At 40.4% G+C, this 19,509-nt stretch overlaps 1 protein-coding gene across 1 annotated transcript in view; it reads right to left on the bottom strand.

Moving 5' to 3' along the window:
• ASB13 (ankyrin repeat and SOCS box containing 13) overlaps nucleotides 1-13,338 on the bottom strand; it is a 48,124-nt gene extending 34,786 nt beyond the window's left edge. The window contains exon 1 of the mRNA XM_006891868.1: nucleotides 13,296-13,338. Coding sequence (XP_006891930.1) covers nucleotides 13,296-13,338 — 43 coding nt within the window. The remainder of the gene's footprint in view (nucleotides 1-13,295) is intronic.
• Between the last annotated feature and the right edge of the window lie 6,171 nt (nucleotides 13,339-19,509).

The raw sequence follows: 19,509 nt of genomic DNA, 5'->3' as shown, positions 1-19,509 counted from the left end.
GGCTGCGGAGAAACAGGAACCCTTATTCACTGTTGGTGGGAGTGTAAAATGGTGTAAGCACTATGTAAGGCAGTATGGTACTTTCTCAAAAAGTTGGAAATACAAGTGCCATTTGACCCAGCAATTCCACTGCTGGGAATATACCCTAAGGAAACCATAACTGCCACCCAAGCAGGGATATGCATACCCATGTTTACTGCAGCTTTGTTCACAATAGCAAAGAGTTGGAAACAACCTAAGTGCCCATCAAAAACGAATGGCTAGAGAAGCTGTGGTATATTCACATAATGGAATACTATGCTGCATTAAAAAATAAAGAACTCATGAAATATCATACAAGATGGGTGACTCTGGAGGACATTATGTTGAATAAAATATCTCTGTCACAAAAGGACAAATACTGCATGCTAACACTGTTGTAAAGCGGGACTGACATTGGGGATGGGGAGAACTAAGAAAAAAGAGAATAAAAAATGTATATTGCCTTGTAATAAATGAGGGAGAGAACTGTTTAAAAGGAATATATGATTAGGTATTATTGTCATGACAGGAGTCCAGAATAAAGGCTGCATAGTGGAGAGGACTGGGAGGGAATAACAATGAAAGAATTTTTTATTTTTTTATTTTTTTTTTAACTTTTCAAAGAGAAAAGTGAATAGGGGGTGAGGGGTGGGCAGAGAGGAAAGTATGCAACAATGGAAATCCAAAGTCTCTGTAAACTTTCATTAAAATAAAACCAAAAAACTAAAAAAAAAAAACAAACCCAACCCAAAACCTCTCTAAAAGGGTCAAAAGGAAAGCCACAGACTGGGGAAAATTATTTGGCAATGTCATATCTGATAAGGGACTCATATCTAAAATTTATAGAATATTCCCAGAAACTCAATAAGAAAAAGGTAAACAACTCAGTCACAAAATGGGCACAGAATATGAATAGATACTTCACCAAAGAAGACTATTCAGATGGCAAATAAACACATCAAGAAATGTTCAAAATCACTAGCTCTCAGAGAGATGCAAATAAAAACAACTATGAGATATCATCTCACCCCAGTAACAATAGCAAAGTTCAGCAGAGCAGCAAACAACAAATGCTGGTGAGGTTGTGGAGAGAATGGAATCCTTATTCACTGCTAGTGGGAGTGTAAAATGATGAAACCGCTATGGAAGGCAGTATGGTGCTTTCTCAAAAAGTTGGGAATACAGGGAGCTCTGGTGGCCTAATGGCAGGAAGCTGCACTGCAATCCCAGAGGTGTGCAGTTTGAATCCACCAGATGCTCTGCTGGAGAAGGAGGGGCAATCTCTTCCTGTACCAGTCAGATTCAATTTGGCAGTACACACAAAAAAAATAATAAAATAAAATTTTAAATTTTAAAAAAAGTTGGAAATAGAAATACCATTTGACCCATCAATTCCAGTACTATGCATATACCCTAAAGAAACCAATGCTGCCACCCAAACAGATATATGCACACCCATGTTTATTGCTTCATTATTCACAATAACAAAAAGATGGAAGCAACCCAAGTTCCCATCAACAAATGAATGGATTTAAAAAAAAAAATCTTTAACAACAAATGAATTTATAGAAAAACTATGACATATTTATATAATGGAATACTGCACAACACTGTGAAATAAGAAACTCATAAAATATTACACAACATGGTTGACCCTTGAGGACATTACACTGGGTGAAGTATCTCAGTCACAAAAGGACAAATACTGCCTAATGGCACTGTTATAAAAACAGGATTGACATGAGGATTGGGGATAAACTAAGAAGAGAGGGGATAAATAATGGATACTGCATTGGAACAGATGAAAGAAAGAATTATTTAAAAGGAATATATGATTAGGCATTATATATATGACAACAGCCCAGCATAAAAGGAATATTACAAAGAGGCCTCCGGGGAAGGAGGAGAGGGAGGTAATTGTGCAACAATGAATTTTTTTTTTTAAGTGAACTGCGGGAAGGGAAAGGAAGGGAGGGAGAGGGGATAAAATGTACACCAATGAATGAATGAAGATTTAACTTTTATGTAAACTTTTGTTAAAATCACAATTAAAAAATCTTATTTAAAAAAAAGAAAACACAATCAAGTTTGGCCAATAGCCTGGACAACAAGCTCTGTGAAGACCTAGAGCAAGTGAAGAAGATCCGTACCCACAGAGTGCTGTGCCACTTCTGGGGTCTTAGAGTTCAAAGCCAGCATACCAAGACCACAGGCCTCTGGGGCCTGTAGTGTGTCCAAGAGGAAATAATTCTATAGGCTTCATCTGTTAAGAAATGGTTTATATACCTTTAAAAGGGGGTGGAGGTGCTAGTGCTGATATAATAGAAACAAAGTATGTGCCACCGACTTAACAATCATGTGGCAAGCACTGAGAAAATTAATACTGGAGGAGGTTCAAAAGATGACAATATATTTGTGCCAATAAAAATGCAATTAAATACCCCCCAAAAAAAACCCCACCAAAAAGCCAGAAACAGTTCCAACTGTTTCAAACAGAATTTGATCCAGAGAATATTTTTTTATTATTAAATTTTATTAGTTTTAATGAACATTTACAGGGATTTTGGGTTTTCATTCCTTCATTGCTGCACCATTCTCTCTACCCTCCTCCCCAGTTTGTTCTTCTTCCCCGCCATCCGAATGTCTGTTTTAATTGTCCAATTGCCACAGTGCTTGTCAAAGTCAGTTCTGATTAATCTCCTTTGTCGGTGTGTCCTTTGCCATTCCCTATCACTCCTCCCTGAGAGAGACCTCACCCTGATTCATAAGGAAAAGTGATCCAGAGAATATTGATAAAAGCTCTGCAGGCATCAATAACAGATAAAACATGGTATAAGAACACTATGGAATAACCTCAACTTACTCACTGCCGTCCAGTCAAAACTAACACTTAGCTAACCCTCCAGTGGATTTTCAGAGACTATCAATTGCATAGGAGATTTCCCTCTGTCTCTCTCAGAGCTATTGGTGAATTTGAACTACCAGAGTCAGCAGCACTACTTATATATTATATTCTGCTACCAGCAAACGGAATACCATTCAGTCACAAAGAGAAATGAAGCCTTGATGGGTGTCACAATATGAGTGAATCTTGAAAATACCACGTTGAGCAAAATAAGTCAGCTGTTTAAGAACAAATAAAAATACTATATGATCTCACTTACATGAAATGAGCAAATATATAGAAACCAACATTTATCAGTGATTCCCAAGGGTGGGATTAGAAAGGGAGAGTTTAAGCTTAAGAGGCAAAAAGTTTATGTTAATTGTGGGAGAATAACCTGGAAAGTGTAACAAGGATGAATGTACAACCTGAATAGCATAATCAATATGACTGAATGATAAATACAGAAATAAGATGGTATATGTTTTAGTATATACATTTTTGATGCAATTTAAAAAATATATTTTCAAGCTGCATATCAAGAGGACTTGCTGTTGCTAGTGTATTTCTTTTCATACATTATTGTAAATTACATTTTTGTAATATTTAAATTTTTGTTGTTAAGGTCAAGTACCTCTGAGTCAGAACCAATCTATGACTGACCCTCCAATAGGTTTCCAAGGCAGCAAATTACATGCAAAAATACCCATTTTTCTCCCACAAAGCAGCTGTTCTATTTGAAGGCCAGGCCTCTGGTTGGCTGGCGGTGCAGATCCTTACCACTAGACCACCAGAGCTCTCTTTAATCTTTATTAAATCTTTTGTTGTTGTTGCTAGATGCCATCAAGTCGAGTATGACCCATAGCAATCCGGTGAACAACAAATTTGAACCTTGTTCTATCCTGTGCTGTTCTCACTATCTCAGATACACTTAAGCCCACTGCTACTCACCATATCAATCCACCTCACTGGGGATCTTCCTCTCTTTCACTGACTCTCTACTCTTCCAAGCATGATATCCTTAGGAAACATCACCAGATCTTCAAGACTGTAAATTCACTGAACATGTAAGCTATGTGAAAGAAAAAAACTATAAAATGTTCCTATTGTGCTGCCAGCACAAAGATTCAAATCCAAATCCACCAGCTACTCCAAGGGAGATAAGTGGGCAATCCCCTCCCATCCAATTCACTGCCTCTGAAAACACACTGGAGGGTCAGCTATGGGTCAGTTCTGACTCAGTGATACATAACAATGCCTGTATAGCCTAAATCCATTCATTTCTCCTTTTAAATCTAAATCTGTCATAAATATTAGTATAAAAGGGTTATATGAGAGCTTTCTCTTAGAATAAGAAGTTTTACTGTCAGAGAGAACTAGAAAACAAGCCATCTGCAGAAACAACTCAAGAAATAAGCTTAAAAAATCCTGACTAAAAATTTAGGAGAGAAAACATAAAAGTAATTAGCATGACTAGGGTATCTCCTCAGGATAACAATGTCATTTCTCCAGTGCAAATTCCTGCAGAACAGGTAAACTATGCTATACTCTTCATCTGGTGTACTGATAACTCTAAATTAAAAGATGACAATAACCCATTAAGAAATGTAGTCCTGACGGGAGATCCAAGATGGCGCCAGAGGCAGAGAAAGTGTGGTGAGCTGCAGGAGCAGCGAACCACTTAAAGCAGGGCCATTATGGCCTTCCACAGACTTTGGCTTACTGATAATTGAACACTTAAACAGTTGATGACTGGCCCTCAGTGAAGATCGAGGCTCAACAACAGGAATTCAAGGATTCCCAAGGAGAAATGCTGAGTCTCAGGGCTCCCAACCGCCCCCTGCAGAGCCTGCGCCCCGCTGCACAGCCGCTGCAGCTCCATGAGGCTTCCACAGCCAGAACAAATGGATTCCCTCACCCAGGATGGGTGCTGGGCACCGGCCCTCCTCAAGACTGGTACAGTGAAGCCAACACACTGCCGCAAGGTGGACTTGGTCTGGAGAGAATTCTTGGAGCCAGGATGGCGGCTGTGGGGGAAGTGGGCACCCTCCGGCCGCCCGCACAAGAAGGGCTGTGCACCCTCGAGTGCCCGTGTGGCGGGGTGGAGGGGGCGTGCCCCCAACGGCCGCCCGCGCTGTGGGGGTCGCGCCCCTCCCGCAGGCCTCCCGTGCTGGGGGGGGCGTGCACCCTACTGGCCGCCTGCGTAGGAGGTGGGGGATGGGATGCATGCCCGCCATCTGCAGGTTTGGGTTTCCTTGGACAGGCCAAAGAAGATGATTGCCTATGCAATGAATTGCTGAAAGTCACTGTGAGTCTGATGACCTTAACAGTGGCAGCATGCACAAGAGGACCGACATCCTAAATGTTCCACATATTTTGTTCTGTTGAATGCTTCTGCCAAAAGATGGTTAGACCTGGGGGGAGTCTGTTCACAATTCTCAGGTTCCCTTTATCATATATAAAGGGGGAGGGCAGTGACACCTACTTCAAAATATAGTATGACCACTTATGAGGGAGTAAAATTGGCAGTGCTGGAACTGGAAACACTATCCCTGACCACAGAGTCCTCAGTCAGGCGAGGGGACCAGACTGGGGTAGGGGCAAATGGAGGGGGAGTATTTCAGCCAGCTCCTGGGAGGGTGTTGCCCTGCTCGGGATGGGCTGCCCTCAGCCCCCGGCTCGGGGCGAGCCATCACGGCCCTCTGCCCAGGGCGGGCTGTCCTCGGCCCCCAGCTCGGGGCGAGCCGTCGCGGCCCTCTGCCCAGGGTGGGCTGCCCATGGCCCCCGGCTCGGGGCGAGCCGTCACGGCCCTCTGCCCGGGGCAGGCTGCCCTCGGCTTGGGGTGAGCCGTCGCGGACCTCAGGGAGAGCTCCTCAGTCCCCAGATTGTGCCATCTGACCCCTGGGTGGGGAAGGAGAAAAAAAAAAAGAATGCCTAGGGTATCCAATGTTACCTAGGCCACCTCTGCCCCCCTGCCCCCCAGTAAACCTGAAAGCAACACCCTCAAAGCCCTTCTATTTGTAACTCACAAGTTTGTTCTCTCTAGGTTTGCTCCCTTTCCTATAGGTAACCTTAACTCTGAGTTTTACTCCAGAATTGACTCTGAACCCAGTGCCAGTGACAAAAAGGAAATCCAACTGACAGCTAAGGAAGCAAAGAGGATGGAGCCTCCGGGTTCAACCAGCCATCCCCACTGGACCCACCTGGGAAAACACTTTGCAGTCCAGAGGGGAGCAAATGACAGGAAAATATCTTCTAACAGAGCAAGAAGGCAAGCAGCTTTAACCCAAGACCACCAGTAAGGTGATAAAGCGTCCTCCCTTCCCCCCTTTACATCTAAGCCCCTGTTCAGCATGAAGAAGCCAGAGAGTCGGCATCCAATTCCCAAATCAATAAGACAGTTGGTTTAATTACTATTGGAAAATGCTTGTCATTCCTCTGTAGCATCTGATCCCCACTGGACCCTCATCATCTCCTTCACATGCTCCCCCCACCAACCAAACTGTGCAGCTCTGCAACTGCATCCTGGCCCATCCTCACCCTTCTGCCCCCAACCCTCAGCTCCTTGTACCCCCAATATGTTTTTCCCAATTTAAAAAAAAAAAAGAGAAGTGCTTTACTTATTTGGGTCTCTTTCCTCTCCAGATAAATTTTAGAATTTCCTTTTAAATCTCCTTGGGAAAAAAAAAAAGAAATGTAATCCTATAGAGAAGCTGTGGTATATTCACACAATGGAATACTATGCTGCATTGAAAACCAAGGAACTCATGCAATATTATTCAAAATGGGTGACCCTGAAGGACATTATGCTGAGTGAAGTATCTCAGTCACAAAAGGACAAATACTGCATGGTGCCACTGTTGTAAAATAGGACTGACATCGGGGTTGGAGGGAGACTGAGAAAGATGGGTTCAATAATGTATACTGCATTGAAACAGAAAAGGGAGAAAACCGTTTAAAAGGGATATATGATTAGGTATTTTCGTCATGACAGGAGTCCAGTGTGAAGGCTGTATTGTGGAGTGGACCTGGGTGAGGGTTTGTAAAACAATGAAATAATTTTCTTTTACTTTTCCAAGAGAGTAGTATACTAGGGGGAGGGGGTGGGGAGAAAAGTGCAACAGTGAATGAATGGAAACCCAAAGTCTCCTTAAATTTTCATTGAAATTAATAATAAATTTATAAAAAAGAAATGCAATCCTGTCACAATACTGTTACATTCTGCCCAATATTCACAAAACAACCTATTTTACTTATGCAACTCTGTACCAAGAATCTACCTCATCATATATTTATATATAAGAATGGAGTGAAGGTGGAGCATACCAAAGCACTCCATTCTTTTGCTTTTACGGGTATAACCCATATGTTTCAATTTTAGTAAGACACACTAAGCCATGACTTTGTCTGGTTCTAGTTCTCAACTTTAGTTGTAAATTAGAATCACGTAGAGCAATCGATGGGATGCCAACTGACATGTTTCAACTAACAGAAGCAACCTTGGATGGGCTAACCAGTCTTTGTCAGGAAATTTGGAGGACAGCTACCTGGCCAACTGATTGAGAGAAATCTGTATTTGTTTCCATACCCAAGAAGGTGTTCCAACAGATTGTGGAACAATATCATAAATATCACATGCAAGCAAAATTGTGCTGAAGATAATTAGGAAATGGTAAGAACAGTACATTGAAAGAGAACTGTCATTAGTTCAAGTGGGATTTAGAAGAGGTTGTAGTGCCAGGGATATCATTGCTGATATCACATGGATCTTAGCTGAAAACAAAGACTATCAGAAGAATGTTTATTTGTGTTTTAATGACTATGTAAAGACATTTGACTATAATGGATCAAAACAAATTATGGCTAACATTGAGAAGAATGGGAATCCCAGAACACATAAGTATGCTCATATGAAATCTATACTTAGACCGAAAAGCTATTATCCAAACACAGCAGGGACACTTATGGTTTAAACTCCAGAAGAACGTATGTCAGGGTTGTATGCTTTCTTCATACCTATTCAAGCTGTATGCTCATCAAATAATTCATGAAGCTGGACTGTTTTATAAAAAGGAATGGGGCATCAGGATCAGAGAAAACTTCATCATCAACAATCTACATTTATGCAGATGACACATCCTTGCTTGCTCAAAGTGGAGGACTTGAAAGTGCAGAAGAACAAAGACTACGGTCTTCAATATTGATTATATCTCAAGAACATCAAGAAAACAAAGGTCCTCACCACTGGGTCAATAGGCAACATCAAGATAGATGGAGAAAGGATTGAAATTGCCAATAATCTCATCTTACCTGGATCAACAATCACCACCTTTGATACCAACAGTCAGGAGATCAGATGTATTACATTGGGCAAATCCACTGTTACAGACCTTTCCAAAATACTGAAGAGCAATAATGTCAATTTGAAGACTAAGGTGCGAGTAATGGAGGCCACAGTCTTTTCAATCACTTATTATGAATCTGGACAATGAATAAGGAAGACATAAGAAGAACCAATGCCATTGAGTTGTGGTGCTGAAGAAGAGAACTGAATATTCCATCCCATGGACTGCCAAAAGAATGAACAGATCTATCTTAGAAAAATTACAGTTAGACAAAACAACTATGAGATGTCATCTTACCCCAGTAAGAATAGCAAAATTCAACAGAGCAACAAACAGCAAATGCTGGCAAGGTTGTGGAGAAACAAGAACCCTTATTCACTGTTTGTAGAAGTGTGAAATGGTGCAACCACTATAGAAGACAGAGGTACTTTCTCAAAAAAGTTGAAAATAGAAATACCATTTGATTCAGCAGTTCCACTACTGGGAATATACCCTAAAGAAACTATAACCACCACCCAAGCAGATATATGCACATCCATGTTTATTACGGCTTTGTTCACAATAGCAAAGAGTTGGAAACAATCCAAGTGCCCATCAACAAAAGAATGTATAAAGAAGCTGTGGTATATTCACACAATGGAATACTACACTGTATTGAAAAGCAAGGAACTCATGAAATATTATATCAAATGGGTGACCCTGGAGGACATTATGCTGACTGAAATATCTCAGTCACAAAAGGACAAATACTGCCTAGTGCCACTGTTGTAAAACAGGACTGACAAATAATGTATACTGCATTTAAACAGATGAGGGAGAGAACTGTTTAAAAGGAATACAGGATTAGGTATTATTTTTATGACAAGATTAAAGAAAAATTCATAGTAATGTGGACTGTGGACTTGGTGGAGATTGTTTAACAATGAAAGATTTTTTTTTCTTTTCAAAGAGAAAAATGAACTGGGGGAGGAGTTAGCAGAGAGGAAAATGTGCAAGAATGAATGAATGAATGGGGGAAAATTAAATGGAAAGAATATGCTGTAAAAATTATATACGTTGCATTAAAAAATCATTAATAAAAAATGCAAAAAAAAAAAAGTACAGGTAGAGTGCACCTTGGAGGCAAAGATGGTGAAGCTTCATCTCTCCTACTCTGGGCATGTTGTTAGGAGAGGCTATTCCTTGGAAAGGGATAGAAGACTCAGGGAAAGAAAGAAAATCCTCAACGAGATAGATTGATACTAAGACTTCAGCAATGGGTTCAAGGGTGTCAGGGATGATGAAGATGGCACAGGATAGAGCTCAGGTCTGTTGTCCACAGGGTCGCCATCAGTCAACCCAACTTAATGATACCTAGCACCAACAACAGAAAGCTTTTAAAATGTATGACACCCCCCGGCTGTGCCCAGACCAATTAAGTCAGGATCCCTGGAACAGATGACTCGGTCATCATTTACATCCTCGGGCTATTTCTATGTTCAGCCAACACTGTTCAGTTGCTTATTGTTAATGGGGAAGCACTCCCCAAATCATCAGCTGCTAATGTGTCTAGATCCAACTTTCCAGAGTAGCTACTCCATTTCCCATCTTCCTGGAGAGCCTCCAAGTCTAGCCAAGATACTTCACTTTTTTCAATTACACCTTAATCCTCAACTGAATAAACTCTTCACCTCTCCCAACCCTGTAAGACACACACACACACACACACACACACACACACACACACACACCCCTGAAACTCACTGTGGGTCTAATGCATAGCAACCCCCCATTGAGATTCTGAGGTAAAGCAAAATGAGAGATGACCGCCAATCTTTCTTTCACAGAGTGGCTAGTGGATTCAAACTACTGGCGACCTGCAGTTTTTAAGTTAGTAGCAAAAATCACTAGAGATATGACAACAGAGCTCTCTATAAAAAAAAAAAAAAGTAAAATTTATTTGCATTTCTATAGATGGCAATAACCATTGCTTCTGAATATCAAATGGTATTAATATCACTGCAAGTAATTTTATTTTTGTTGTTGCTATTAAGAGACACATCAAAATACATGCTAATTCGACAGTTTCTCCATGTGCTGTAACACAGTGACACTGCTGGCATTCTTTTGAGGTGTACAACCATTCTCGCTCTCTTTTTCCATGTTGCTCTTCTCCCAATAGCACATCAGCATAACCTGTCATTTAACTGTTCTGTCTAATCTTTTGAGTTATTTTTAAATTTTATTTAATAAAATAGGTCTTAAAAGATAACACTAAAAAAAAGCATAACACTCAAGTATTATTTACTCATTAAACTAAACTACTTCTTCAGTTTAAAAAAAATCAGGGTTCTTTTAAAAAAAATTAGGGATTAACAATTATTTCACAATAGTAGTTTCAGAGGTTCATGCAACTTCTATAGCCATAGAATGTCTCTCTTCCAGGAGAATTTAAATTTTTTTCTTCATTTTCTATGTCTTTCTATGTATGATTTGAGTCTATAGACTCTTTGACCAAAGTGCTCAGTAAAGGTAACTGGCACCATCTAGTTCTTATGGTCTTCTACCAAAAGAGGCAGTTTTAACTCATCTGAAATATACTTGCTTTCTATTTCCTTCAGGTTTTGTTTTGTGGAGTTTTTTATTAGCACCATAATACAGTACCCAAAGATTTCCAACTTAAGGAAAGTTCTTAGAGATTTCAAGAATGCAGTTTTCTCTTGGACAGAAACACAGAGAAGATTTTAATAGGGTTTATCTTGCAGCAAAGGCACCAATTATCTAATCTCTTAAAATACTTTGATAGAACTATATTTTTTAAAAAATTTAATTTCAAAACCAAATGAGGATCTCTAGTGGCATGGGAGAATGAACTTTTATATACATTTCTGTGACTACAAATCACTGAGCACATCTATATAAGTAAACCCCAGGTTTTCAAGACAAATATATTTCTTACCACAAGGAAGACATTATGACATAAGGCAGATATGTGGTAAAAGTGCTACCACGTCTGCTAAGAAACTCAAAGCAGACATTGCTTCTCTGGTACAACATCAATCCAGTACACTTGACATTCCTACAAATTAACTGGAGATTAGCCTATTTGACAAAAAAGGACATAAGCCTTATAATGTAAGGCAAGCAACAACAGAAAACAAAAACAACAAAACACTTGGGTTTGAGCCTCGGCTTCCGTTTCACTTCTCAATCATTAATAACAATTCTATCTCACATCTGTTGAGGGTCTTGCAGCTCTGCTGGGCATATAACATTGTAACTCAGTGACTCTTTAAGTCCCAGAAGCTAGCTGCCTTTCCTTTATTTTTCTTCATCTCACCTTCTGAACAACCCACAGAACAATAAACCATATTTTACAATTCTTGGTTCAGGATAATTGAAAAGTATCAGTTCACCTTGCTTAGCTTAAAGTTCTCTAAATCCCCTTTCCATCTTGTGCTGGCCCCTAGAGTTCTTGACTGAAAATGGTGAATAATGGGGATGAATTTTTAACTTTGTAAATATTTACCATAGGAAAATAATTGTTTTTCATGTGGTAAATTATAAACATGGGATTCATTTTAGGATGTGACTTTCCCTAAGGTCTTTGTAATTACTTATAAGGTCATGTAGTAAAACTGTAATCTTTTCCACTGTGAGGTGTTAAGTAAGCAAATGTCAAGTCTAAATGTTTGGGCTGTAGTACATTATGCAACAAGAAAGACAGAAAGTTACAATGTGTTAAAGTCCCTATGCCAGGCCTCTATTTTAAGTATAGCAATATTGTTTGAATTCAACACATAAAAATGTTATCAGAACATATATCTGGAGAATAGATTATTAAATAAAACAGTGACAAAGAAGAAAAAAAACCCTCAGACCTCAAGTAGTGAGTTCTAAATCCAAAAGTTTAGAATGTGCTTTTCTTCCAAAGCATTGTTTAACAAACTATTCTGAATACATGATTGGAAGTGACAGTATGCTACGAAACCCTCTACATGATCAAAATACTAAAATACACGTTAATTTAGCATTCAATGGTTAGTGTTTATTACTTGAACTAATTAAATACAGATTTCTCTGGCATGATCAAAGCCTTGTGTGTGCCTGGAGTGTGATGCCAAGTGAAAAGAGATGCTCATTAAATGCCTTTGATCATGTAGAAAATAGTTGTTTGCAAAATCAATTAAAGTATCTTTGCCTTGCTATGACTTCAGGTTTTTTTCTATGCTAAATTTTCCCTTAAAACTATTCACTTTACTGTTTTCCCAAGTAAAAACACCTTAAGTTTGTTTTGTTTTTTTCTTTTCAGGCATTCAATGTTTTCACAGTTCATTTCACTTGTCTATTAATTCAAATACAATAAAAAAGGTTGCTTCCCCAAAGAATATACCTTTCCTCTCAATCCTTTCTATTCTTTGGCCAAAAGTAAAATCGATTCAGTAAAGAGCTGAGATTACATTTTTTTACAAAACATGACATGATGTTACAAGGGCAAATCCTCAGTCTGGAGCACTTTCCTTACAACTAGGCACATCTGTAGGTTGCAAATGCCTCTGCACCACTACCTTCTCACAGGGAGTCAGAAAGACACTTCAGCTTCTTCAATGCGAATTTCCTCATTTCCACACCTGAATTTGGCAATGATTAGCATATATGTCCCAAAACTTCTTCAAGGTGCGCAGCGCTCTAGCCCTGAAACCCCATTACTGAGGCATCATCACCTTGACCGCCAATCCCGCAATGCGCTGACCTAAGGCTGGGTGCTGGACACAAGAATCAAGTCTCAGATGCCTGGAATCACTGGGACGCTCTTCTTTAAGACATGCCTCTCCTAACTGGGCCCACCAAAACGCCCCTCATAACAAACTCACCAGGGCGGTTTGAAAATGAAAGTCATAGGATGGATCTATGCAGCCCCAAAGAGACAGGACTGGTAACTGCTTTAAAACCGCCATAGCTTCAGGGGAACTTGGGGTCTGGCAGGGGAGGCGCTTTTGCCATCTCGTCAGTTCCCGGGGCCCCAAGTCCCTCTCATGTATTCACCTCTCTACTCTCTCACGTACCCACATCGCCCAAGAAATAGCCTTCCGAAGCACGGAGGTCCATGCTACTTGCTGGTGAAGAAGCACCACAGATCCGCGTCCACCCGACTCTCTGTGCCGGGACCTAGACCCAGGACCCGGGAGCGCGCGGGACCCGGCTGGGAGTGAGCCAGTGTCTCCCCCCCGACCAATCAGTGCTCTCGGGGCGGGGCACTGGGCCTGAGGTCCCCGCGCATGCATGCTGGAAGTTGTAGTTTCCTTCTGCAGGTCCTTGCGCGTTTCCCCGCCGGGCGCGTTACAGTGATAAACGTCCTGACGCATCGACAGCCTTTACTGGGCAGGGAAGTGTTTTTGTCTATGTTTACGTTAACATGTGTTATTTTAGGTGTGTCGGAGACGATGAAATTTGGCTCAGGATAGAGCGCAGTTTGTACACAGAGTCGCTATGAGTCGGAGTCGCCTCGATGTCAGATAACAACAACATGGGTCTAGATGTGAAAACTCACTCCAGCCTTTAGTATTTATTGAGTTTAGGAATGGTTTTGGTCTCCTCCTGCAGGGAGTTTGGTCGCTACCCAAAGGTCTCACATCTACACTTCTCCAACTGTTCCAATCCAGAGACGTACAGTCACTGGGTTCACTATGGGGGCTGAGGGGGGGAGGAGAGGAATTATATATATAGTTGTTGTTGTGTACTGTACAGTTGGAACCAACCCATAGCTGACCCTACAGCGGATTTTCAGAAGCAGTTAATCGCATGGGAGGAGATTACACATCCTCCCGCAATATCTATATCCACACACACATACTAAAGTAGCACCGCTTACTGAAATTCGTGTTACTAATCCCTGTTTTTTCAAGCTTTCAAGAAAAATCATACATTTCAAATACAGTCCACTTTTTAAATGCTCACTTCCAAATCTTTAGGGATAATTTTAAAATTGGATATTTTCCCTAAAATTCTTTGCAGAATTTTACTGAAGTCACTTTGAAGACTAAGGTGGTCCTGATTCAGGTCATGGTTTTGGTTTGTTTGTTTTTTTCTAATCAAATTCTTTATATCTTAGATAGATATAGGTAGGTAGGTAGATAGGTAGGTAAATAAGTAGGTAGGTAGGGGAAGGATGGATGGATGGATGGATGGATGGATGGATGGATGGATGGGTGGATGGATGGGCAGACATAGATATAGAGCTCTGGAGCTCTGGTGGCTTAATTGTAAGGAAGAAGTTACACTGCAACACGAAAGTACATGTATTCTGCAGGAGAAAGATGGACAGTCTCCTCTCTTGCAATTTACTGCCTCTGGCTCCCAGTAAATGGCCATAACAACATCATATACATATATGTAATTTCTAACAAATATACATAATTTATGATAAATATATAGCTGTGGTAGCCTAGTGGCAAAAAGCTGCAGTGCAATACCGAAGGCATATGGTTCAAGGCCACCACTTGCTTCACAGGAGAAGGATGGGCAATCTCATCTCATGCAGTTAATTGCCTCTGAAAACCCGTTGGAGGGTCAGCTATGTGTCGTTTCTGACTCTACCGGACACAACAACATATATAATTTTAAAACTACTAGAACAGCACATTGACAGAGAACTTCCAGAAATATAATCTAGATTTAGAAAAGGCCATGGCACTAGGGTTATTATTGCTGATGTCAGATGGATTGTACCTGAGAGAACCAGAAGGATGTCTATGTTTTATCAGTTATGCAGAGGCATTTGACTGTGTGGGTCACAACAAATTGTGGCTAACCTTGAGAAGAATGGGAATCTCAGAACTCTTGATTTTGCTCATGTGAAACCTTTATCTAGACCAGGAAGCTGTTGTCCAAACAGAGCAAGGGTACAGTGCATGGTTCAAAATCAACAAAGAAGTGCATAAGGGATGTATCCTTTCTCCATACCTTTTTAATCTATATGTGGAACAGATCATTCACGAGACAGGAGTTTAAGAAGGATGTGACATCAGGACAGGAGGAATACTTATCAACAATCTGTATTATGCAAATGACACAACTTTGCTTGCTCAAATGGAAGAGGACTTAAAAGTGTTTGTGGCAAAAGGTCAAAGACTGACCCTTCAATATTAATTGCTTCCTTTTTTATATTTTTTTATTACTTTTTGTGTGTGTGCGTGTACCGTCAAATCAGATCTGACTGGTACAGGAGGAGATTGTCCCTCCTTCCTCGGCAGAGCATCTGGTGGCTTCGAACCGTGTGCCTCTGGGATTGTAGTTGCAGTTCCTTGCCACTAGGCCACCAGAGCTCCCCTATTAATTGTTTCTTAACATCAAGAAAACAAAGATTCTCACCACTGGGCTAATAAGCAGTATCATGATAGATGGAGAAAATATTGAGGTTCTTAATGATTTTGTCTTACATCCTTGGCATCAGCAGTCAGGAAATCAAAAAGTAAGTTGCATTGGGAAAATCTGTTGTCAAGGATCTCTGCAGAGTGCTAAGGACGATGATGTCAGTTTGGAGATTAAGATATACCTGATCCAGGCCATGATCTTCTCAGCTGCTTGTTATGCATCTGAGAGCTGGACAGAGAATAAATATGACATAAGAAATGATGTATTCCTTTCTAAGAAGATGGCACTGAAAGTGAAGAAAGAAGACCCTCTGCCCCTCCCAAAACTGAAGCCAAAGAAAGGCATTAAAGACCAAGAAGGCAGTCCTGAAGGGCATTCACAGCCAAAAAAAAAAAAAAGATCTGCACGTCACCCACCTTCCAGCTGCCTAAGATGCTGAGACTCCGAAGGCAGCCCATATACCCCCAGGAGAAACAAGCTTGACCACTATACCATCATCAAATTTCCCTTGACCACTGAGTCAGCCATGAAGAAGACAGAAGATTACAACAGACTTGTGTTCATTGTGGATGTCAAGGCCAACAAGCACCAAATTAAACAAGCTGTAAAGAAACTCTATGACACTGATGCAGCTAAGGTCAACACTTTGATTAGGCCTGATGGAGAGAAAAAGGCCTATGTTCAACTTGCTCCTGACTATGATGCTTTGGTGACTATGATGCTTTGGATGTCGCCAACAAAATTGGGATCATCTAAACTGAGTCCAGCTGGCTAATTCTAAATACAAATTTTTCTCACAAAAAAAAATTGATGCCTTTAAGTTGTGGTGCTAGAGAAGAATACTGAATACCATGTTCTACCAAGAGAACATATAGATCTTTTGTGGAGAAAGTGAAACCAGTATACATTTTGGAGGCAAGGACTTTGAAGCTCCATCTCACATACTTTGGGCATGTTGCCAGGAGGGTCCATTCCTTGGAAAAGAATATTGTGCTCGGAAGGATAGAAGGTCAGCCAGAAGAGGAAGAATGAGATGGATTGAAACAGTGACTGTGGCAATGGAGCCAGGGATGTCTGAGATGGTGAAATAGGTTCAGGATAGGGCAAGATTCAGAGCCACTGTTGACAGGGTCACTATGAGTTGTGGTCAACTTGATAACATCTAACAACATATATACCTACACACACAAACACATTCATATTCACTATCTATAAATTCAAATTCACTCCCATTCTAGTTGGTTCCAAATCATAGAGACCCTTCTTCTGGTTTCTAAGACTTTAAATTAGAAAGGAAGAATATGGGAAACTTAGCATCTCTCCCACATACAGATGCTAGTGGATTTAAACAGCCAGAATTGTGCAACTTTTGGGTTAGCAGAACAATTCACTATGGACTAAGGCACCAGTACTCCAGAGAGAAAAAGAGTGTGTGTGTGTGTGTGTGTGTGTGTGTGTTGCCATTATGAATTGGAACTGACTCAGGTAGTTATGAGTTAGAAATTATTCTTGTGGCCTAGTGGTAAGAAGCTGTGCTGCAATGTCAAAGGCATGTAGTTCAAATCCACCAGCTGCTCCAGGGAGAAGGATGGGCAGTCTTTTCCCATGTGATTTACTGCCTCTGAAAATCCACTAATGGTTAAGCTATGGGTTGGTTCTGACTTGATAACACACAACAACATCCACACTTAACAATGACATGAATGGATTGTTCGCAGAAAAAGGAAGTCACTAATAAATGTTTTATTGACTATACAAAGATATTTGACTCTGTGGACCATAAAAATTAGAGCTATCATTGAGAAAAATGGGAATCCCAGAACACTTAAGTGTGCTCATGAAAAAACCTATACCTAGACCAAGAAGATGTTGTGCAAACAGAGCAAAGGAACTCCATATGATTTAAAATTAAGAAAGGAGTGTGTCAGTGTTGTATATTTTTTCCATATCTTTCCTTATCAGATGAGGTCCATGTATAAAGTTGTCATTTGTGTCTTTTAAAAAATGTATTTACTGGGAATAATAGATTGAAAATATAAAATTTGGTCATTCTGTTTCCAGCCTCATTTCTATCACCAAACCCTTTATATTCCAACTTCTATTCCTTCTTCACTATCTTAATCTGAGTGCTGTACTAAAACCTGTCCACCGTGAGTAACCCTTGTGGCAGTTGACACACCAGATGCATAGTTTTCAGTATCACAGCAAACCATTCATAAGTTATCTCAGTACAACAATGTGACAGACAAGTACTGTACCAATTAGAATAATCTAATTGTTGATTTAACTAACAATCAATTGTTTGCTTATGTTAAATATGGATTGAAGTTCAACATCAAGAAAACAAAGATCCTCACTACTAGGCTGATTGGCAGCACCGTGCTAGATGGTGAAGAGATTGAAATTGTAAAAACTTCAGTTTGCTTAGCTCCGCAATCAGCACTCTTGGTACCAGCAGCCAGTAAATGAAAAGATGAATTGCATTTTGAAGGTCTGCTGTCAGGGACATATCCAGAGTACTGAATAGCAATGATGTCAGTCTGGAGACTAACATGCACCTCTTTGCTAATACTCTGTGACAGAAAGCTGGACATTGACTAGGGATGATGAAGGATAATTGATACCTTTGAGCTGTGGTGCTGGAGAACAGTATTGAATATACCATGGACTGCTAGGAGAACAAACAGGTTCATCCTAGAGAGGGTGAAAACAGAATCCTTGGGGGCTTAGAATGGTAGAGGGACAGCACAAGAGAGAAAGACCCTCTCTTGGAGAAAGACGAATATGTTTATGCACACACACACACACACAAACACGAGTCTCCAGCTTGGAGCAGCTTGGAGTTTAAAACTGAGATAGGAGTGCATCAGAACTGTATTCTTTGTCCATACCTATTCAGTCTGTACACTGAACAAATTATCCGAGAAGCTTGACTCTATGAAGAGGATTGGAGGGAGACTTGTCAATAACTTGCTTTATGCAGATAACACAACCTTGCTTGCTGAAAGTGAGGAGGACTTGAAGCACTTGTTGCAGAAGATCAGGGAATGGAGGCTTCAATATGGTTTGCATCTCATTGTCAAGAAAACAAAGATTCTTACCACTGGGTTGATACGAAACATCATGATAGATGGATAGGAGATTGAAACAGTCAACGGCTTCATCTTGCTTGGATCCACAATTAACACACTTGGTACCAGCAGTCAGGAAACAAGGAGATGTTTTGTACTGGGGAAATCTGCAGTTAGGGAGCCCTCCAAATTATTGAGGAGTAATGATGTCAGTTTGAGAACTAAGGTGTGTCTGATTCAGACCATAGTCTTTTCGATTACTTGTTATGCATCTGAGAGCTGAACAATGAGTAAGGATGACAGAAGAATTGACGCCTTTGACTTTAGTGTAGGAGAAGAGCACTGAATACCACATGGACAACCAGGAGTACACATGGATATGTCTTGGAGAGGGTGTAGCCAGAGTGCTCTTTGGAGGCAAGAATGATGAGGCTTTGCCTTACATACTTTGAGCATATTACTAGGATGGGATATTCCTTGGAGAGAGACATGATGCTGGGAAAGATAGAGAGTTGGCGAAGAAGAAGACCCTCAACTAGTTGAAATGACATGGTAACTGCAACAATGGGCTCTATGTGTCAGGAAGTGCAAGGATGGTGCAGGATAGAGCAGGGTTCAGATATTGTTCAGAGGGTCACTATGAGTCATACTCAAATTGACCACACCTAATACCACCACAACCACCATAATCTATCCATATCTATATCATCTATATTGTCTCTATCATCTCTATCTATATCTCTATCTCTATCATCTCTATCTATCTATCTATCTCTATCTCTATCTCTATCTCTATCTCTATCTCTATCTCTATCTCTATCTCTATCTCTATCTC

Source organism: Elephantulus edwardii, unplaced genomic scaffold (genome assembly GCF_000299155.1).
Source record: "Elephantulus edwardii isolate Elephantulus edwardi_28Jun2011 unplaced genomic scaffold, EleEdw1.0 scaffold00105, whole genome shotgun sequence".
Classification (NCBI taxonomy): domain Eukaryota; kingdom Metazoa; phylum Chordata; class Mammalia; order Macroscelidea; family Macroscelididae; genus Elephantulus; species Elephantulus edwardii.
Note: the sequence above shows the minus strand (reverse complement) of the source record. Positions and strands in the feature narration are given on the sequence as shown.